Raw genomic sequence first — 20,000 nt, forward strand, 5'->3', positions numbered from 1 at the left:
CTTCTACGACACGTAGGAAATACGTGGGAAGTATTCTTTCTCCCCTATCCCCAGGGATGACATATGTATATGTATATATCATTGACCATCTCACATTTTCTTCTTGAGCAAATCTGTTATACAGCTCAAATTCCCCTCTTTTGTTTAGCCAGCACACCAAGTTTCACGCCAGGGAAGAAGAACAAATCCCTCGTCCCTCTCTCGTAGAACGAAAGAACATGACCTGTGAACATCCTTCGTCAGCCAGACACAATGTCAACACGCGATCCGACCCCTCGAAGACATAGAGGCGTGCATGGCTGACCCAGTGGCCGACGGGAGCCAACACAAGCCCTCACACAGGGGACGACGATCCAGCCCTCGGCACGGGACACCCTACTCATCCCCTGGGATGTTGCCTCTCATAGGAGACAACATCCCAACCCTTGGGATGTTGTGTCTCATAAGAGACGGTGCTGGACCATCATCATCATCATCATCTCAGCTGGTGTGGAGGAGGAGGAGCAGGAGGAGGAGGAGGAGGATGAGTATCAGTAGCAGGAGGAGGAGGAAGGAGACTTGCGACCACGACCGAAGGGTGTGGAGGACAGTTATGGAAGGTGTGTGGTTTCCTGGCCTCGTCCTCACCACGCTTTTGGCAACGCTGTCGCTAGGGTGAGTGTTACCAACGTGTTCTCTCTCTCTCTCTTTCTCTCTCTCTCGTTTCTCTTCCCGGAGTGACATTCCTCATTTCCCTCATCCATGTGAGGAGTGGGTCAGTATGATTTTTGTATATGTCTTTGTCATTCCTAGTTTGTTTTTGATGTTTCGTAAGAGTATCTACATTGTCTTAGGCGCGTGTGTGTGTGTGTGTGTGTGTGTGTGTGTGTGTGTGTGTGTGTGTGTGTGTGTGTGTGTGTGTGTGTGTGTGTGTGTGTGTGTGTGTGTATAATACTGACGTGTGAGGTATTCAAGCCATGGAGAAACTCCTGAGGACATTAATAATCTTCAAGGTCCAGTTATTTCTCAAGCTCCTTCTATAGACGGTCGTGGTAAAACTGGTTCCTCCCTCCATGGCCATTGAAAGCGAGACAAATAAACGTTCAGAAGGTTTTCATGTTCGTCCATGGCTCCCAGGCGATGGGTGACTGTGTGTGTGTCTCAAGGGTACAAACACCTACATACCAGCTTCAGGATATGTGCTGAAGAAATACATACGTATATATATATATATATATATATATATATATATATATATATATATATATATATATATATATATATATATATATATATATATATGACCCCTTGCTCTTCCTTTTGAACGTTCAGCACGGACGTGACTCGTGGACTGGATGCATTTATCTGAGGCAGCCTTTCAAAGGGTACGAATTACCACCAGATAATCTAGAACCCAGTGCTTGGGCTTTCAAGACGCTGCCTGGGGAGCCATGGCCCAACAAGAAAGCCTCCTGGACGTAAATTTTCTCTCTCTCTCTCTCCCTCTATGGCCAGGCAGGGAGAGAGAGAGAGAGAGAGAGAGAGAGAGAGAGAGAGAGAGAGAGAGAGAGAGAGAGAGAGAGAGAGAGAGAGAGAGAGAGAGAGGCCCTCTTTACCACGTCCGTCTATATCAACCGTTTGATAAGTACCCTGACCTTGAACATCATCTGTACCCTCGAGATGTTCTTAATAGCCTGGATCCCTCAAAGAAGTAATGTTTCTAATTCTTTCTAATTCTTCTCTAATTCTTTCTAACTTCTCTCTTTATTATTACATATAGACACATACAAACACACGCACACACACACACAGACACACACACACACACACACACACACACACACACACATATATATATATATATATATATATATATATATATATATATATATATATATATATATATATATATATATATATATATATATATATATATATATATATATATATATATATATATATATATATATATATATATATATATATATATATATATATATGAACTGAATAATGAGAAGAATGAAAGTATAAATGGAGTGGGACGAATGAGGAAGATTCACTTTCTAAGAGAAGTTGACTGAAGAGCTCAAAGAATACCAAAGGTTCAAGGAGAGATTGATGTGTTGGGAAGACAGTTGGGGAATACGTTATTACTTGGAAGTACATGAGGACGAATAACCAAATACCAAATGGTCCATTGGCGAGGTTATCTGATGGAGGATAGTAATACTATCATGCATTTCTAATCTACAATGAACCAGAGGCAAGAGTGTGAAGAAATTAGCTCCTTCCCAACCACCTCTCCCTCCGGCACACCAATGGGTTGGGCAATAGCAATGAAAACGTACTATTTGGTATGGGAAAAAGTATACTGACGTGGTGATTTCATAGGGAAGTGAAATTGGAAAACACGGTCTGATCTAATTGCGGCAACTGAGTACCTTTGGAAGGAGGATCAGATTCAAAGACATAGATAGATAAAGAAAGATAAGAAATGCGTAACTATTTCATTTCTCATGTTGAATACAATTATTTCCTGATAATTGATGACTGAATAGCTATCATTTTATCCATGACTTATATTGCTCATGTACTTGGCACATAAATCCTATAGTCACTGGCTATACCCCAGACGTGGAAACCACCGAAAAGAAAAACAAAACTCCTTGTTTTTAACATGGGAAATTCTGGCTAGACCTTTGAGCCTACTGCCCAACCTGGATATATATAGATGACTTTGGGTCACTGCCAATACCTGATGTCAAGGCGTCGCCTGGAGACGTCTTGCCTTCTCGAACACGACCTTAGAGGAATCACATTCCCTCGTCTTTGAAATGATATGTTGATGGAGACTTGTACGAAAGGGATCCTATGGTTTTATGTTTGATAACCAGACTAATGGTCTATAGACGGTTTCAGACCGTCTTAGAGTTAGAATTAGAGATGTAATTTAGACCAATGGGACGGCATGGATTTCACTCCCCCTGAGTTAGAATTAGAAATGCACTTTCGACGAATGGTATAGCATGAATTACAGACCTCCTTCGAATTCAATTAGAAAGCAAATCCATTTTAGACTGACATTATAACATAATTCAACTCAAAATACCATTATGATGCTTCGCAAACACACACACACACACACACACACACACACACACACACACACATCGCCCGTGTTCCAAACACGTGAAGACTTTAAAATCTTTTTCCTGCGCGACCTTTACACCTTCGAGGAAATTGAACTCGAAACTTCCCAGCTTCGGGTCAAAGGCATCAGCTTATTCGAAGTAGTCCCACGGAGCTGTGTAACGCTCCGCTTAATCATACTGTTGGAGGATAGTGTGATGTGTACCAGTGTATTATCAGAAGTAAAGTGTCTCTCAGGGTCTAGGTGCAATGATGAATAAGGTCATTCACTCAAAGAACTGTCATGATATGCTGGGACGTATGACGTATACTTTGTTCTTGAGAGAAAGATGATTGTAGGTAGTTAACTGATAACCATTCTTATTAGATGGTAGTACACTGTAAGCGGCGACATGAGCATCCAATGAATAAAAGCTTCTTATCTAACGTAAGACTGAGAGATAAGATATAAAAAGTACCCTTCCTTTCAGTCCCATGTATCCCCTAATTTGATTACCAGCATCACCATGATCATGGTGGCTAAAACATGAATGAACTCCGTCTCACAGCGGCTGTGGTCTGCTGTTACTAAATATCCCAAAGTTGTGAGAGATGAAAGTTGAAACCGTTCGTACCAGATCCGAAGCTATGGATCGTATAGACTTTGATCCAAAACTTGGAAGAAAAGATGTGTCTTAAAACCTTGTTGAAAAAAAAAAGAAAGGCCCGAAAAAGCATTCAATACTGTAACGAATTTGAAACAAAGGTTTCGAACCTTTTTATCTTACTGCTAATGCCATTGCTCAGCTGATCTTAAACATAATTCTAAGCTATGGATCGAGGAATAGAATTTGCGATAACGAAACATGATTTTTCAAATCGCTTTTTCGATATGACCCATTGGTCTGTTACCGCCTGTATTCCTTAACTATGTCATTTATCAGTGAATTATCTGGTTATCGGTGGATCTCCACACTCCCTCTTGATAACAGGTTTGCCTCGGAATGAAAGCGAAGGTTTCTGGGAGAATTTCCCCTGGGGGTAGTAGTAGGGGGCTGTGTGTGTGTGTGTGTGTGTACACCTTCGAGTGCTGCTCAGAACCCGTTTGAGAGTAGACAGAGACACGGATACAAGAGGTGGGAATGTGGTTTCCGTTAGAACTGATCTTCGGTAGACCTTTTAACCCCCTGGTGGTCATCTTGTATCCAGTAAACTGCTGATTCCTAAGCAAATGACGTGGGTAAGTCCCACGTTAAACTGGAATGTTCCACACGGTTAACCTGAACATGACTGCTGAGGAGTTTACTCTCGTCTTGCCTCAGCGGAAGTGGCTGTACTCATTGGCTTTGCTCTAGACCTGTCAGTTGCTGGTGAGGACTTCGTTATCTGATCTCAGACGCCAAGATGCACCTGAAGACTGGCTGGTGCTGGTGATAAACTGGAATCCATCTTCACCAAGTCTGGGCCCATGATGGAGGGGAGGTTGGGCCTCTAATGTCCCTTGCTGGATAGTAAAAAGGGGGGAGAGAGAGAGAGAGAGAGAGAGAGAGAGAGAGAGAGAGAGAGAGAGAGAGAGAGAGAGAGAGAGAGAGAGAGAGAGAGAGAGAGAGAGAGAGACGAACGAGGCGTAACTATAGAATTCCCTTACATTAATGATGGGATGTCTTTACGATCCTAGTGTTATGGTGTGATATCGAAAGCATCTAATCCTTAGAAAAAGAACACATATTGGACTATCCTGAAGCATTATGATGTCAGATATCTTAATAGACGTGGGTAATGAATGTATGTTTGACATTATGAGTCTCCTGTTATCTCAATTTTTTCCCCCCATTCCCTATCCTATTTTGCGTATTTCTTTCTCAACATTAATAGGGATAAAGATATCACAACAGAAGCAAAGTTGCTTCTTGAAGAAACCTCACATGCTTTGTTTACTGTACCTGACTGCAACCTGTGCTTGTGTGTGTATACATATATGTCTGATATAACAGCATAGTTAAAGCCTTGTACCAAGCGTTTCAAATTAGCACCCAAATGTTGATCGGTATCGGCAGCAATAACAAACTTTTTTGTGCAATAGTCTGAAACATTAGCCTGAAATTCAGTGAATTGTGGGTGTTTCAGATGACTTCAGAACGGAGTAAACTCATTTGCAGTTTACTGAATCATCAAGATCACAGATCTGCACGATTGCTCATTTCTTTCTCATATCACTGTAGCAGTAATAAAAAAAATTACGTCACACGAGCAATCCATAGAATGATGTTTAGGAATTTGAGTAAAATCCATAGAATTATACACAGAGGAGCCACTATTTTCTCACCTAAAGCCGAGATATTGTAGACGTATCCACTGTTGCATGTCTATTGCAAGTTCTTGCAAGAGACCCCCATTCTGGGTACGAGTGGGAGATGACGTGAGGATCAGAAATAAGGAAAAAGAAGAAGAAGAAGGAAGTAGTGAGAGGGTGAAGCTATGAGAGTTGTTGGAAGGGTCGAGGTGAGTCAATATATGCAAAACTTTCACTAGAAAGTGTGGCAACGCTCCTGTACATACACAAAATCTCATTATATATATATATATATATATATATATATATATATATATATATATATATATATATATATATATATATATATATATATATATATATATATATATATATATATATATATATATATATATATATATATATATATATATATATATATATATTCGTATTAATGCTCCAGAAATCCTTGCATGTTGAGCAGCTACCAATCATTCTGTCAAGGATTTAATCAGGCCCAGGGAGCCAATATGACCCAGCGACTTATTGGGGATTTTCAGCCAGGCAAGTTACTTCAGACCCTGGGATTACCACTGACCATCTGGGATTACCACTAACCATCTGGGATTACCACTGACCACTACAAGATATCTGGGATTTGGGATAGTACTATTCAGGTTCAATTTGGGACACTGCTCTCGTTGGATGATACTCACCACTGACTCACTACCGCCCATACGACACTGACTCATTCATAAGTATGAGTCATACAGGATATTGAAGAAAATCAGGCTATCCCAGTTTTCATTAATTAAGCTTCTGGGATTTCTAATTTCCCTGTGAGAAAATGTGGCGTCATTTTCCAACGAGAGGCCAGGTATCAAAGATGCGATGACTCAGCCTCTATTAAGTGTCCCTACCTGTTGAAGCTCCAGACTCTACCATCTCAACCACTGAGGATTAATCATCATAAGTACATGGTTGAGGCGCCTGATTGTACAAATGAGACAGGAAGATCCTGGGGTTCGATTCCCAACCTCCTTGTAGAATCCAGAGGGAGCGTCCCACTGAAGGCACAGATATTTCCTAGGAAATCTATCTATAGTGATCTTCATTGAGGGTAAAGAATATTGTGTAATCACTGTCTTTACGAAGACTTATACCCCGGGTCACGATTCGCTGTGGGACTGGACACAGCTGCTGTTCTCCGTCTCTCAAGACAAGAAAAGGTGGCCTATTACCAGCAAACACCTTTCCAGGCGACATCATGAAGCATTTCTTCATCCAAGTGAATCTTCAGCGAACCATTTTGATCGTACTAGAAGCCAGTGTATTCAGGGAACATTCCCCCCTAACTAATATGCTACATGCAATATCTCTCCAACATCTGTTCCAGTTGAGCAAGACTTTGGCCGGTTCCAGCGATGACGAAAGTGGACTTCGAGGCCGCTAATTAAAGCGCAATCAAGGGACTGATGCAAGTCCCAGTGTGACAATACGCTTTTCACGTTTCACTCGTCTCTTTAGTTGTCCAAACTAACTTCTGATGTTCATTCTTCGGTGCTGGAAGATGTGAATAACAGAGTGGCTGCGCATTGGACTAATTTTTTTTTTTTCTTTACCAAACTAAAGTGTTCATGCTTCCTTTTGTGAGACGATTTTAATGTCACCTCTCTTGCGTTTTCCTTCGTATCTATTCACCGTTTCTCGAGTCAGCGAGGTAGCGCCAGGAACAGACGAAGAAAAGGTCTCATTCGCTCGCGTCCATTCTCCAGCTGTCATGTGTAATGCAGCTGTATTTATTACTGCATTTACTGTGGGAGTCCTGCAGCAGAATATGACTGAGTGGTGGACACTTCCTTTGACGGAGCGTCCTGCACAGTGTGGCCCATTCAGTCAACCACATACACACGGGTCCCTCTGCGTATGTCAGACCTCTCGCAATACCCATATTTTTTTTTAGCGTTCTTGTATGGATGCATAACAAAATATCGCCAAATTAGTGAAGAATCTACACTTAGGAAAAGATATATAGGGCTTGTGATTTTTAGAACTTAGAAAATAGCTTTATACGGTCGTATCTTAAAGATAAGAGCAAAAATTCGGGGAATCACTCGCATGAAAAAGTACTTATCTCTGACTAGAAGAGGAGAAAATTAATCTGCCACTCGTCCTGAGGGTAGACCATAAAGTGAGTAGGGGAGGCAATAGCGAGTCGAGGAAGAGTAAAAGGGAACAGCAGACCAATGGGTTCTCTCAGGGCTTCTCACGATAGCAGAAGAGATATGAAAAACAATGAGATTGGTGTTGAGGTGAGGATTATAATCGTGGGTTTCAAGTCCAACTATGTGTCACATTTGTTTTCAGACGTATTCCTGGTGTAGTTAGTATCTATGTATATGGTAAGAGACGTAATAAGGAAAAAGAAAGAGATTAGATGCCTTAAATCGCTATAGATGTCTATGAGATCGGGATCTCATAGGTGAGGATTAAAACCGTGGGTTTGAAGTCCAACTATGTGTCACATTTGTTTTCAGACGTATTCCTGGTGTAGTTAGTAAGTTATGTATATGTTAAGAGCCGTAGTAAGGAAAAAAAAAAAGAGAATAGATGCCTTAAATCGCTATAGATGCCTATGAGATCCTGGATCTGGAAATCCAGATACGTTTTGAATCTACAGCGAATGTCGAGGGACGATATCTGGAGGATCTGATGCTGGTGCTGACGTGTTCCTTCACGCCTCAGTTCGTCTTCCAACCCGATATGAAGAGGATTGGTGGACTGAACCTCCTGGGCGAGGTCAGGGGGGCTCTGTGGACCTAGTAAGACAATACTGGGCGTGAGAACAGGTCGGGAAGGAAGGTGGAGAAGTATGATTACTTACCTGATTGAGGGAAGGTTTTCGGCTCTGGGGAGTTATTGAGTGGCCTCTGATGGGAAACTGTTGTCAGTGTTCGCTCCAGTGGTAGAGTCGTCGAGGTGAAGCTGTTGTCAGTGTTCGCTCCAGTGGTAAAGTCGTCGAGGTGTACTTTCATCCAAGTGGTGGATCCATAACGAGCAGTATCTATGACAATGGGCGTTTAAGTAACACAGGTCACTCCTGGTGTTCATTCTCATCACCCAGCCGGAGAGATGAGCAGGAAACAATAAGTTTTGCTGTCTAACCCTTCGACCTTTTCACTCCAAGGGTCGAACAGTGGTCAAAGAAACTTCCAAAAGAAAAGAAAAAACTAACGAACGTCAGTGTTGCTCCTGACCTTCGATCCATTGTGGAAAATTATTGACAATTTATCGTATTCTTTATCACCGGAAGGGCACTATGGCCTCCAATGTCTGACGACAGCATTACCAGCTCACGATGGTACGACAGACCCCATTAGAATATAGCCGAGAACGAGCCACACTTGTGTTTGATAACACTACACACGTAAGGTAAGGCGTCACCATGATATGGCAACATTGCTACAGCCAGATCACAGTTGGATCCGACACAAATAACTAGACAACAATGTAGACTTTAAAGTCACATCTTACGATAGATTTATAGATCATCTTAGAAATCTCAAGTGGAACTGAATACACTGAAAAACGTTAATTTAACCTCGTTTGAGGATTCTACGTCTATCCAATTCCTTATATTCAAGATAAAGTCTCTTTCATCCTTCCTCCATAACTGTGTTTATATCCTCTTTCTCTCGTACACTTTTTCAGCAGTAAGTCAATGCCATATTCGTAAGAGTCCGTTTTCTATTCAGTCTCCAGGGTACCCCGTTTCCCCTCCTACACTTTTATTTGAAAACGAGTCATCAAAGACACTTTCCCATACTTCCGAATACGATTCCCTGCCTCTTCTGAAGCTGCTTTTAAAGCTTCCAAAACCCCTTATGTTACGTAAGGCATCTCAGTCTCTGTTTTTCTAGACCGGGAAGGGGAACTACTTTTCCTTATTGATATATACCAAACATTCATCGTATAGTTAGTGTCGCGACTTTGCTATCTTAATACAGTATTCTGTATCGTGTACTCAACATCTGTGATTAACGTGGTATAAAGCAAAACAATTATACTCAAAGTACTTTGAATACATGACAATTTTACTGTTGTATGTGTTGTATGTGCTCTCAAGTTAACACAGCAACATCAACACAGCAGACTTCTCTGTCCACGCCAATATGTCGACACAGGTCGTGACATTGTGGGCCACAGTGTCATAATCCGGCCAGAGTGACCTTGTCTCCCACATGCCATGGCCGTCCTTATTGTTGTAAGAAGAATAACAGTCTATATATTCCCGGGTATATATGTGTGTGAGGAGGAAGGAGTAGCCATGTTCCTATAAGAGACAAGGAGGGATCGTTTTCCATAGTGGTGGAGACCTTATCCATTGAGAAAGAATATTTACTGTCGACAAATAGAACTTTTAAACTTTTAGAAGAGGTTATGGTACCTCGTGTGTGTGGGTGTGGGTGTGTGGGTGTGGGTGAATATCCTGTGCTGCTGTACCTGTAAAAAAAGAGAGATTATTCAACGAAAAAGATACCCTAGTCCAAACTGCACGGACCGTCACACGCTGGCTGGCTCTCACCGAGCAAAGAAATATCAACCTTCCATTTCAGGTCAGGCGAGGATCCGCAATATGAATCCCATCGAAAATTTATGGGGGCCAGTTTTCAATACGTGTGGGAACCAGCAGAGGAGCGGGCGATGGATCAGCTCACACAACACTCGCTGAGTGGAGGCTGGGAAGCGTTGAAGAGGAACCATCAGGCACCAGTTGGCACGTAATCATACTGATTCAATATCACTTCGAGGGCAGAAAGTCAAGGAGGAGTAACGATGACCCTGTACACAGCATAGCAAAATGTTTATTGTCTCTATGGTTAATGTAAATGGCCACCGTATTGGGTCATTCTTAATGCGTAAACAACTTTGTGATATATCTACAAATATAAACACATTAAAGTCTCATATGTTCCATCGTTTGAAATGAATTAATACCACATCTTTCTTCTGTTTATTTACCTTCCCCGCTACAGCGTGTGCGTCAGTCACAGGCTTAACACTGGAAATGTTTTATTGAAATGAATAAATAACACGCATCAGACATCTGCATAAACTGAACTGTTCTTCCGTCGTTCAACAGTGGAATTCGTTTTTAAGTGAGTCGCATTATATCACCGTTGCTCATGTAAGATGATACAGTCTTCCACACAGTTACGGCTCATCTGTGGCTTCACCAATTCCTTAGCCAATGGCACTACATCAAGTGGAAAAAGAATTGCACTAATGCAAATATATTTGAATATATATATAAGGTCGAAAACTCGATCGAAAACTCAAGCATAATGGCATTATGATACGAACAAGCGTTTCAACAAGGAAGGTTCGCTAATGAGCGGAGGGTAGTTTCTCTCCGTCGCAATGAACACCAATTGCAGAGGCATTAGTGTAAGTGCCTCACATCTCTGGTAGAGGCAGCTTGGTGCTTGCGCTTACTGTGGAGAACCGAGAGTCATTTCCCCAGCGCCATCTTACGAGGAAATGATGACTTGACGTGTTAAACAATGAACAGATCCACGAGTGAGGGAAGTGCTGGGTTTGACGGTGAGGGAGGAGGAGGAGGGTGTGTGTGTGTGTGTGTGGCGCGGGTATGTTAGCAGACGCCGAGGAACGAGACAGACAGACAGACAGTGTCCCGTCTACTGGAGCAGGTGTGAGACAGACTGGTGGACGCCCACGAACTAGACAGACAGACAGACAGCGTCACCCATCTCCTTGGATAAGGTGAGGTTGTGTTATGACTTTTAATGTTAAGTTCTGTAGCGTTGCTGGAAGACCTATTTTAAGACATGACATCTTGTTCCTTGATCAATCTTCAACAAGTTAGTTTTAACTGATTGTCTTCCTTAGTGTGGTTGTGTTTTATTAAAACATTCATAAAACACCATAACAACAGCATGTCACGTGGGGGGAGTGGGGGGGGGGGGGAATGAGAGGGGGCTCACACACCCACACACACACACACACACACACACACACCCTCTCTCTCTCTCTCTCTCTCTCTCTCTCTCACACACACACAGTCACTCCCACGCCATCACCAACGCGCCGCCTCCCCCCCCCCCCTCCTCCCCCCCCTCCCCGTCCTCTTCGTTCGTTGGTCCACACGCTATCACCGGCACACTTACAACATGGTACGTATATAACGAGCAGGGACGACGACGTCTTAACGAGCATCATATAGCCAGGATAACAACCAGTGTGATTGTTAACTCCCGGTACAAGTTTGTGTCACAGACACACACACACACACACATACACGGGGCCCTCCGTGTACGGACAATCACATGTTTATCAAATGGCGTCCTAGCTTCGTCTCTTCGATGTATATCAACTTACTTATATATTTCTCTCTTGTGTCTCCCCTGATGATGTGATTATTACACGAAAGTGCACTTGGGAACTTATCGTGTTTCATTTTCCCCCGTGGACTCATAGGAATATGCTTGATCACGCACAAAATTGTGATCCTTTCCAATATATATGTATGTATATGTGTGTGTATGTGTGTGTGTGTGGGTGTATATGTGTGTGTGTGTGTGTGTGTGTGTGTGTATGTGTGTGTGTGTGTATATATATGTAGCTTTGATCATCAATTCCACTTGACATTCATCAAATCTCTCTCGTTGATGATGTCTGGTCTCTGTGAACATTTGTTTAGCGAATTTTAAATTACAATTTTAAATCATTCAGTTTACTTATACTCTGTGTGGGCATGGGGTGTGTGTGTGTGTGGGGGGGGGGGGAGACTTGGGACTCAAATATTGATTAAAGGAAATGATAGAAACGTGTTCAGTTTTCAAAGCCTCGAAACTTTTTTAAATCCTTATTCTTCTCTCTGTTTTGTTTATCAAGCTGTTTTTTAATTTTCCAAAAGAAGGAACAGAGAAGGGGGCCAGGTGAGGATATTCCCTCAAAGCTCCAGTCCTCTGTTCTTAATGCTACCTCGCTAACGCGGGAAATGGCGAATAGTTTGAAAGAAAAAAAGAAAAACATATATATATATATATATATATATATATATATATATATATATATATATATATATATATATAGATAGATAGATAGATAGATAGATAGATAGATATAGATATATATACTAAATCTTATGTTATTTCTATTCCTATGAATATTACAACCTAAGTATACCAATGTTTTGTCTGTCTCAATTTCGATGATGAACTTTACTAAGACTTGAAACTGACACAGACAATCCATTTGAAAAGATGATACGTGATGGTTGCCACATACTTCAAATTTCTAAGGAGTTTACAGTCTTCTTTATCACGTGTGGGTGCTTGAAAGTGTATTCCCGGTCTGGTTGAAGTGGTTGACCTTGAGGAAAATTATCGTTTTCATGTCGTTGTTGTGTATTGCAGGTCTGAATTGGTCGTTGGGTTGTTTGCCCTTGCAGGGGTTGAGAGACAGGGGTTCGCATCGCTTTATTCCTTAGGTCGCATGAGACCAGGGACTTTTCTATGTGGCCGGGAGTATGATATACAAAGTAATTCGTCATACGATCAGCAAGTTTGAGAAGGCGACTGAGAATGATGTGATTAACTGCTTTTTTTTAAGGTGAATTTGAAACATAGATAAGCCAGAGATAAACTCAGAAGATAAGTGAATGACTTAGGAAGAATAGTGTTAGGGTTTTATGATAAACGTGTCTTGCTTTTTAACGTTTATCATTTATCATTATGTGATACCTTACTTGGTTTAGGTTGAGCCTTTATTTGTATTCATTTATCATATCTTATGTGGTTTAGGTAGCCGTTTTATTGGTTTTTCTTTATCACACTCATATGGTTTAGGCTGGCTATTTATTGGTTTTATTTATCATTCCTTATGTGGTTTAATTTGGCTTTTTATTTGTTTTTGTTTATCATTCCTTATGTGGTTTAGTTTGGCTTTTTATTAGTCCTCATTTATTATATCTTATGTGGTTTAAGGCGGTTTTTTTTAATCGTTCTTATCTATCATAACTCATATGGTTTAGGTTTTCTTTATTATACTTCATCATATTATGCCAGTTCAGTTTCTATCCTGTATATCTAAAATGTACACAAGAGTTCTGAATTTCATAATTGTTCAGTTCATGTTGTAATCACTTGAAGTAGATTTTGACATATGTTGCATGATCACCGCTTGTGGCAATCGTGTTCAATTGCTGCTTACTCGTTAGTGAAGTGTTGGTCTGGTTCATGAAGGTTACAGGCCACCTGTAGTTGAGGCTGTGTGGGGAAGAGAGTGGACGTGTTGGAAATGAAATGTTTCAGGACAATATATGTGACGCGAGGTGGTTTGATCGAGTAAGTAATATACGGGTAAGAGAGAGAGAGAGAAAGAGAGATGTGTGTGTGGTAATGAAAGAGTAAGGTTGAGAGAGGTGAACAGGATGTGATGAGATGGTTTGGACATACGGAGAGAATGATTGAAGAGAGTTTGACGTAGATGATATATTGTCCCCAAACATATCATTACCAGTACATTTAACCTTCTTCGCACATCATCATTATAGCTCATGACTCCTTTCCATACATCAGTGAGATTAATACATCTTCAAAAACATACCCACTTTCGCCCTCCCATTTTTCATTGCTCCCAGAACCTTCGCACCCTTACCCACCCTATGACTCACGCTTCCAAGGTTCCATATGCTGGCATGTCCACTCCCGAGTATCATAAACATTTCCATTCCTCCAATTTTCTTCCCATTTTTCATTGCTCCCAGAACCTTTGCACCCTTACCCACCCTATGACTCACTTCCGCTTCTAAGGTTCCATATGCTGGCGTGTCCACTCCCGGGCATCATAAACGTTTCCATTCCTCCAGTTTTCTCTTTCAGTGATGAATGGATCAAAATGTTGTGCGTTTGTGCCCGGAGGAACTACAGGTCTAGGTCCAGAACTGTTAATTATTGTTTCCATTTACAACGCATCCACAAACCCAGCTCATAGGTAAACCCAGGACTCATAGGTAAATGGGGAGGATAGATAAGATTTTGGAGAAAATTAGCAATAGATAAAGATGGATGCGATGGTGTGGATAACCTTTGTACCAGTTTGAAACAGTTCCTGAGTGAGATGCGATGGGTGGGACACAACAGACGAAATGTGTGGAAGACAACGTATATTGTGAACAGTTGAGGAGAAAATGGGATGGAGGTAAGATAAGAGATAACTTTAAAGATAACTGTCAAGCAGTTGAGGAGAACGATCAATTCGCCGGGAACCTACAGAGGAACGGAAGAGAGAGAGAGAGAGAGAGAGAGAGAGAGAGAGAGAGAGAGAGAGAGAGAGAGAGAGAGAGAGAGAATCAAAAGAACTTCTAAGAGGCTGTAAAAGTGGAAGGGATGATAAAAAAGTGGGTAAATGTAAGCGTTTTCTTTTATTTCTATTTTCTTTTAACAACTAACCAACCCTGTTTCGACTGGTTGGAGGTAAATAAGATCAAGAAAGGGAAAGAAGAAGAAGAAATAGTAGGAAAAAAAAGAAATGAGTGGGTTTGTCTTAGGTTTTCCCACGAAAACAACTTAAATGGGGTAGCTATTGTCTTTGTCATCCTACTGTTCGTCACACACACACACACACACACACACACACACACACACACACACAGTTATTCAAGCCTTAACGTAAACAACAGACAAGACTTGATTGCTGTTAAGTCAACTACTAATGAATCTTCGAACCCCTGCTTCCCAACATCTGATGAGAATCAATGACATAATCCCCAACCATGTATTTTCATACCCGGGACAACCTGCATGGCAGGCGGTAGTGCTCCCGCCTGCCACGCAGGGGTCCCGGGTTCGATCCTGGGTGTTGGAGGTTTGTATGTTATACACTACATTCGTATATATATATATATATATATATATATATATATATATATATATATATATATATATATATAGATAGATAGATAGATAGATAGATAGATAGCGTTAATGAGATATAGCCTTAATTAAGCCACTCAGTTGCCCGGTGCCGTTTCAACGAACATAAAAGAAAAACCCAAAAAACTCTCACAGCCTCAGGTGGCGTTCTCATCGTTACAACGCTGGTTTAAGTTACACGGGAAAACTTTTTTTTATACGAACCAATAAAACAAGAGCCATTCAATTCTTTGGAGGTTAGGAAACAAGTGTTTCGGGTTTTATAGCTAAACGCTGAACTTTCTTCTAGTCGTGAAGTAGGATATATATATATATATATATATATATATATATATATATATATATATATATATATATATATATATATATATATATATATATTTATACTTAGTCGCTGTCTCCCGCGTTTGCGAAGTAGCGATATATATATATATATATATATATACATATATATATATATATATATATATATATGTGTGTGTGTGTGTGTGTGTGTGTGTATATATTGATATAGATATATCCTAGCATAGGCCAGGTAGCCATTTCATCGACCATCCCCATAGGGAAGATGAACAGATGGGTTGACTGTGGACCGACTGCCACAAACCAGGATTCGAACCTATGCCACGCTCGACCCTATATGGGAGGGCGGGCCCGCGAATGCATCAGGGTCAGGGACGACGCTAACCCCTATACACCAGGGAGGTCAAAGTACTCAGAGACCTTTGGAAAACTATCTAACCATTGGTCTGTCGTTAACTATAAACTTTCTAAATATTTTTTTTTTTTTTTTTTTTTTTGCTTTGTCGCTGTCTCCCGCGTTTGCGAGGTAGCGCAAGGAAACAGACGAAAGAAATGGCCCAACCCACCCCCATACACATGTATATACATACGTCCACACACGCAAACATACATACCTACACAGCTTTCCACGGTTTACCCCAGACGCCTCACATGCACTGATTCAATCCACTGACAGCACGTCAACCCCAGTATACCACATCGATCCAATTCACTCTATTCCTTGCCCTCCTTTCACCCTCCTGCATGTTCAGGCCCCGATCACACAAAATCTTTTTCACTCCATCTTTCCACCTCCAATTTCGTCTCCCTCTTCTCCTCGTTCCCTCCACCTCCGACACATATATCCTCTCGGTCAATCTTTCCTCACTCATTCTCTCCATGTGCCCAAACCATTTCAAAACACCCTCTTCTGCTCTCTCAACCACGCTCTTTTTATTTCCACACATTTCTCTTACCCTTACGTTACTTAGTCAATCAAACCACCTCACACCACACATTGTCCTTACACATCTCATTTCCAGCACATCCATCCTCCTGCGCACAACTCTATCCATAGCCCACGCCTCGCAACCATACAACATTGTTGGAACCACTATTCCTTCAAACATACCCATTTTTGCTTTCCGAGATAATGTTCTTGACTTCCACACATTCTTCAAGGCTCCCAGGATTTTCGCCCCCTCCCCCACCCTATGATCCACTTCCGCTTCCATGGTTCCATCCGCTGCCAGATCCACTCCCAGATATCTAAAACACTTTACTTCCTCCAGTTTTGCTCCATTCAAACTTACCTCCCAGTTGACTTGACCCTCAACCCTACTGTACCTAATAACCTTGCTCTTATTCACATTTACTCTTAACTTTCTTCTTCCACACACTTTACCAAACTCAGTCACCAGCTTCTGCAGTTTCTCACATGAATCAGCCATCAGCGCTGTATCATCAGCGAACAACAACTGACTCACTTCCCAAGCTCTCTCATCCCCAACAGACTTCATACTTGCCCCTCTTTCCAAAACTCTTGCATTCACCTCCCAAATATATTTCCACCCATTTGCGTTTCACTCCCATGGGTAACAAGCGTGATGAGGGCGTATGGGGTTTCGAAATTTGCCATAACTCTCAGAGAACATGTTAATCTCTTTTCTTTTTTTTTTTTTTGCCTGTCTGGTACATGTCTCATAGAGTTGATGACCTTGAATGACCTCTGGTAGTTGATTGTCCCCAAGCCCAAACAGCCAACCCAGAGTAACGACCCTGCTCTATAACGACCCTGTTCTACAACGACCCTGTTCCATACAACCCCTGTTCCATAACAACCCCTGTCCCGTAACGACTCTATTCCATAAAGACCCTGTTCCATAACAACCCCTGTTCCATAACAACCCCTGTTCCATAACGACCCTGTTCCATAACGACCCTGTTCCATAACAACCCCTGTTCCATAACGACCCTGTTCCATAACGACCCTTGTACATACATACATACATACATACATACATACATACATACATACATACATAAATACATACATACATAAATACATACATACATACATAAATACATACATACATACATAAATACATACATACATACATAAATACATACATACATACATAAATACATACATACATAAATACATACATACATAAATACATACATACATACATAAATACATACATAAATACATACATACATACATACATAAATACATACATACATAAATACATACATACATACATAAATACATACATACATACATACATACATACATACATAAATACATACATACATACATAAATACATACATACATACATACATACATACATACATACATACATAAATACATACATACATACATACATACATACATACATACATACATACATACATACATACATAAATACATACATAAATACATACATACATACATACATAAATACATACATACATACATACATACATAAATACATACATACATAAATACATACATACATAAATACATACATACATACATACATACATAAATACATACATACATACATAAATACATACATACATACATACATACATACATACATACATACATACATACATACATACATACATACATACATACATACATACATACATACATACATAAATACATACATACATAAATACATACATACATACATACATAAATACATACATACATACATAAATACATACATACATACATACATACATACATACATACATACATACATACATACATACATACATAAATACATACATACATACATACATACATACATACATACATACATAAATACATACATACATACATACATACATACATACATACATACATAAATACATACATACATACATACATACATACATACATACATACATACATACATAAATACATACATACATACATACATACATACATACATACATACATACATACATACATACATACATACATACATACATACATACATAAATACATACATACATACATACATACATACATACATACATACATACATACATACATACATACATACATACATACATACATACATACATACATACATACATACATACATACATACATAAATACATACATACATACATACATACATACATACATAAATACATACATACATACATACATACATACATACATACATACATACATACATACATACATACATACATACATACATACATACATACATAAATACATACATACATACATAAATACATACATAAATAAATAAATACATACATACATAAATACATACATACATAAATACATACATACATACATACATACATACATACATACATACATACATAAATACATACATACATACATACATACATACATAAATACATACATACATACATACATACATACATACATACATACATACATACATACATACATACATACATACATACATACATACATACATACATACATACATACATACATACATAAATACATACATACATACATACATACATACATACATACATACATACATACATACATACATACATAAATACATACATACATACATAAATACATACATACATACATAAATACATACATACATACATACATAAATACATACATACATACATACATACATACATACATAAATACATACATACATACATACATACATAAATACATACATACATACATACATACATACATACATACATACATACATAAATACATACATAAATACATACATACATAAATACATACATACATACATACATAAATACATACATACATACATACATACATACATACATACATACATAAATACATACATACATACATAAATACATACATACATACATACATAAATACATACATACATAAATACATACATACATACATACATACATAAATACATACATACATACATAAATACATACATACATACATACATACATACATAAATACATACATACATACATAAATACATACATACATACATAAATACATACATACATAAATACATACATACATACATAAATACATACATAAATACATACATACATAAATACATACATACATACATACATACATACATAAATACATACATACATACATAAATACATACATACATACATACATACATAAATACATACATACATACATACATACATACATACATACATACATAAATACATACATACATAAATACATACATACATAAATACATACATACATACATACATACATACATACATACATACATAAATACATACATAAATACATACATACATAAATACATACATAAATACATACATACATAAATACATACATAAATACATACATACA

General features: G+C 39.1%; 1 protein-coding gene across 3 annotated transcripts in view; it reads left to right on the forward strand.

The window, feature by feature from the left end:
• LOC139749375 (glycine receptor subunit alpha-4-like) overlaps positions 1 to 20,000 on the forward strand; it is a 149,901-nt gene that overhangs the window by 4,755 nt on the left and 125,146 nt on the right. For all 3 annotated transcript variants that reach the window (XM_071663158.1, XM_071663160.1, XM_071663159.1), the window contains exon 2: positions 149 to 654. In XM_071663158.1, coding sequence (XP_071519259.1) covers positions 296 to 654 — 359 coding nt within the window. In that variant the 5' untranslated portion in view covers positions 149 to 295. The remainder of the gene's footprint in view (positions 1 to 148; positions 655 to 20,000) is intronic.

This window comes from Panulirus ornatus, chromosome 7 (genome assembly GCF_036320965.1).
Source record: "Panulirus ornatus isolate Po-2019 chromosome 7, ASM3632096v1, whole genome shotgun sequence".
Classification (NCBI taxonomy): Eukaryota; Metazoa; Arthropoda; class Malacostraca; order Decapoda; family Palinuridae; genus Panulirus; species Panulirus ornatus.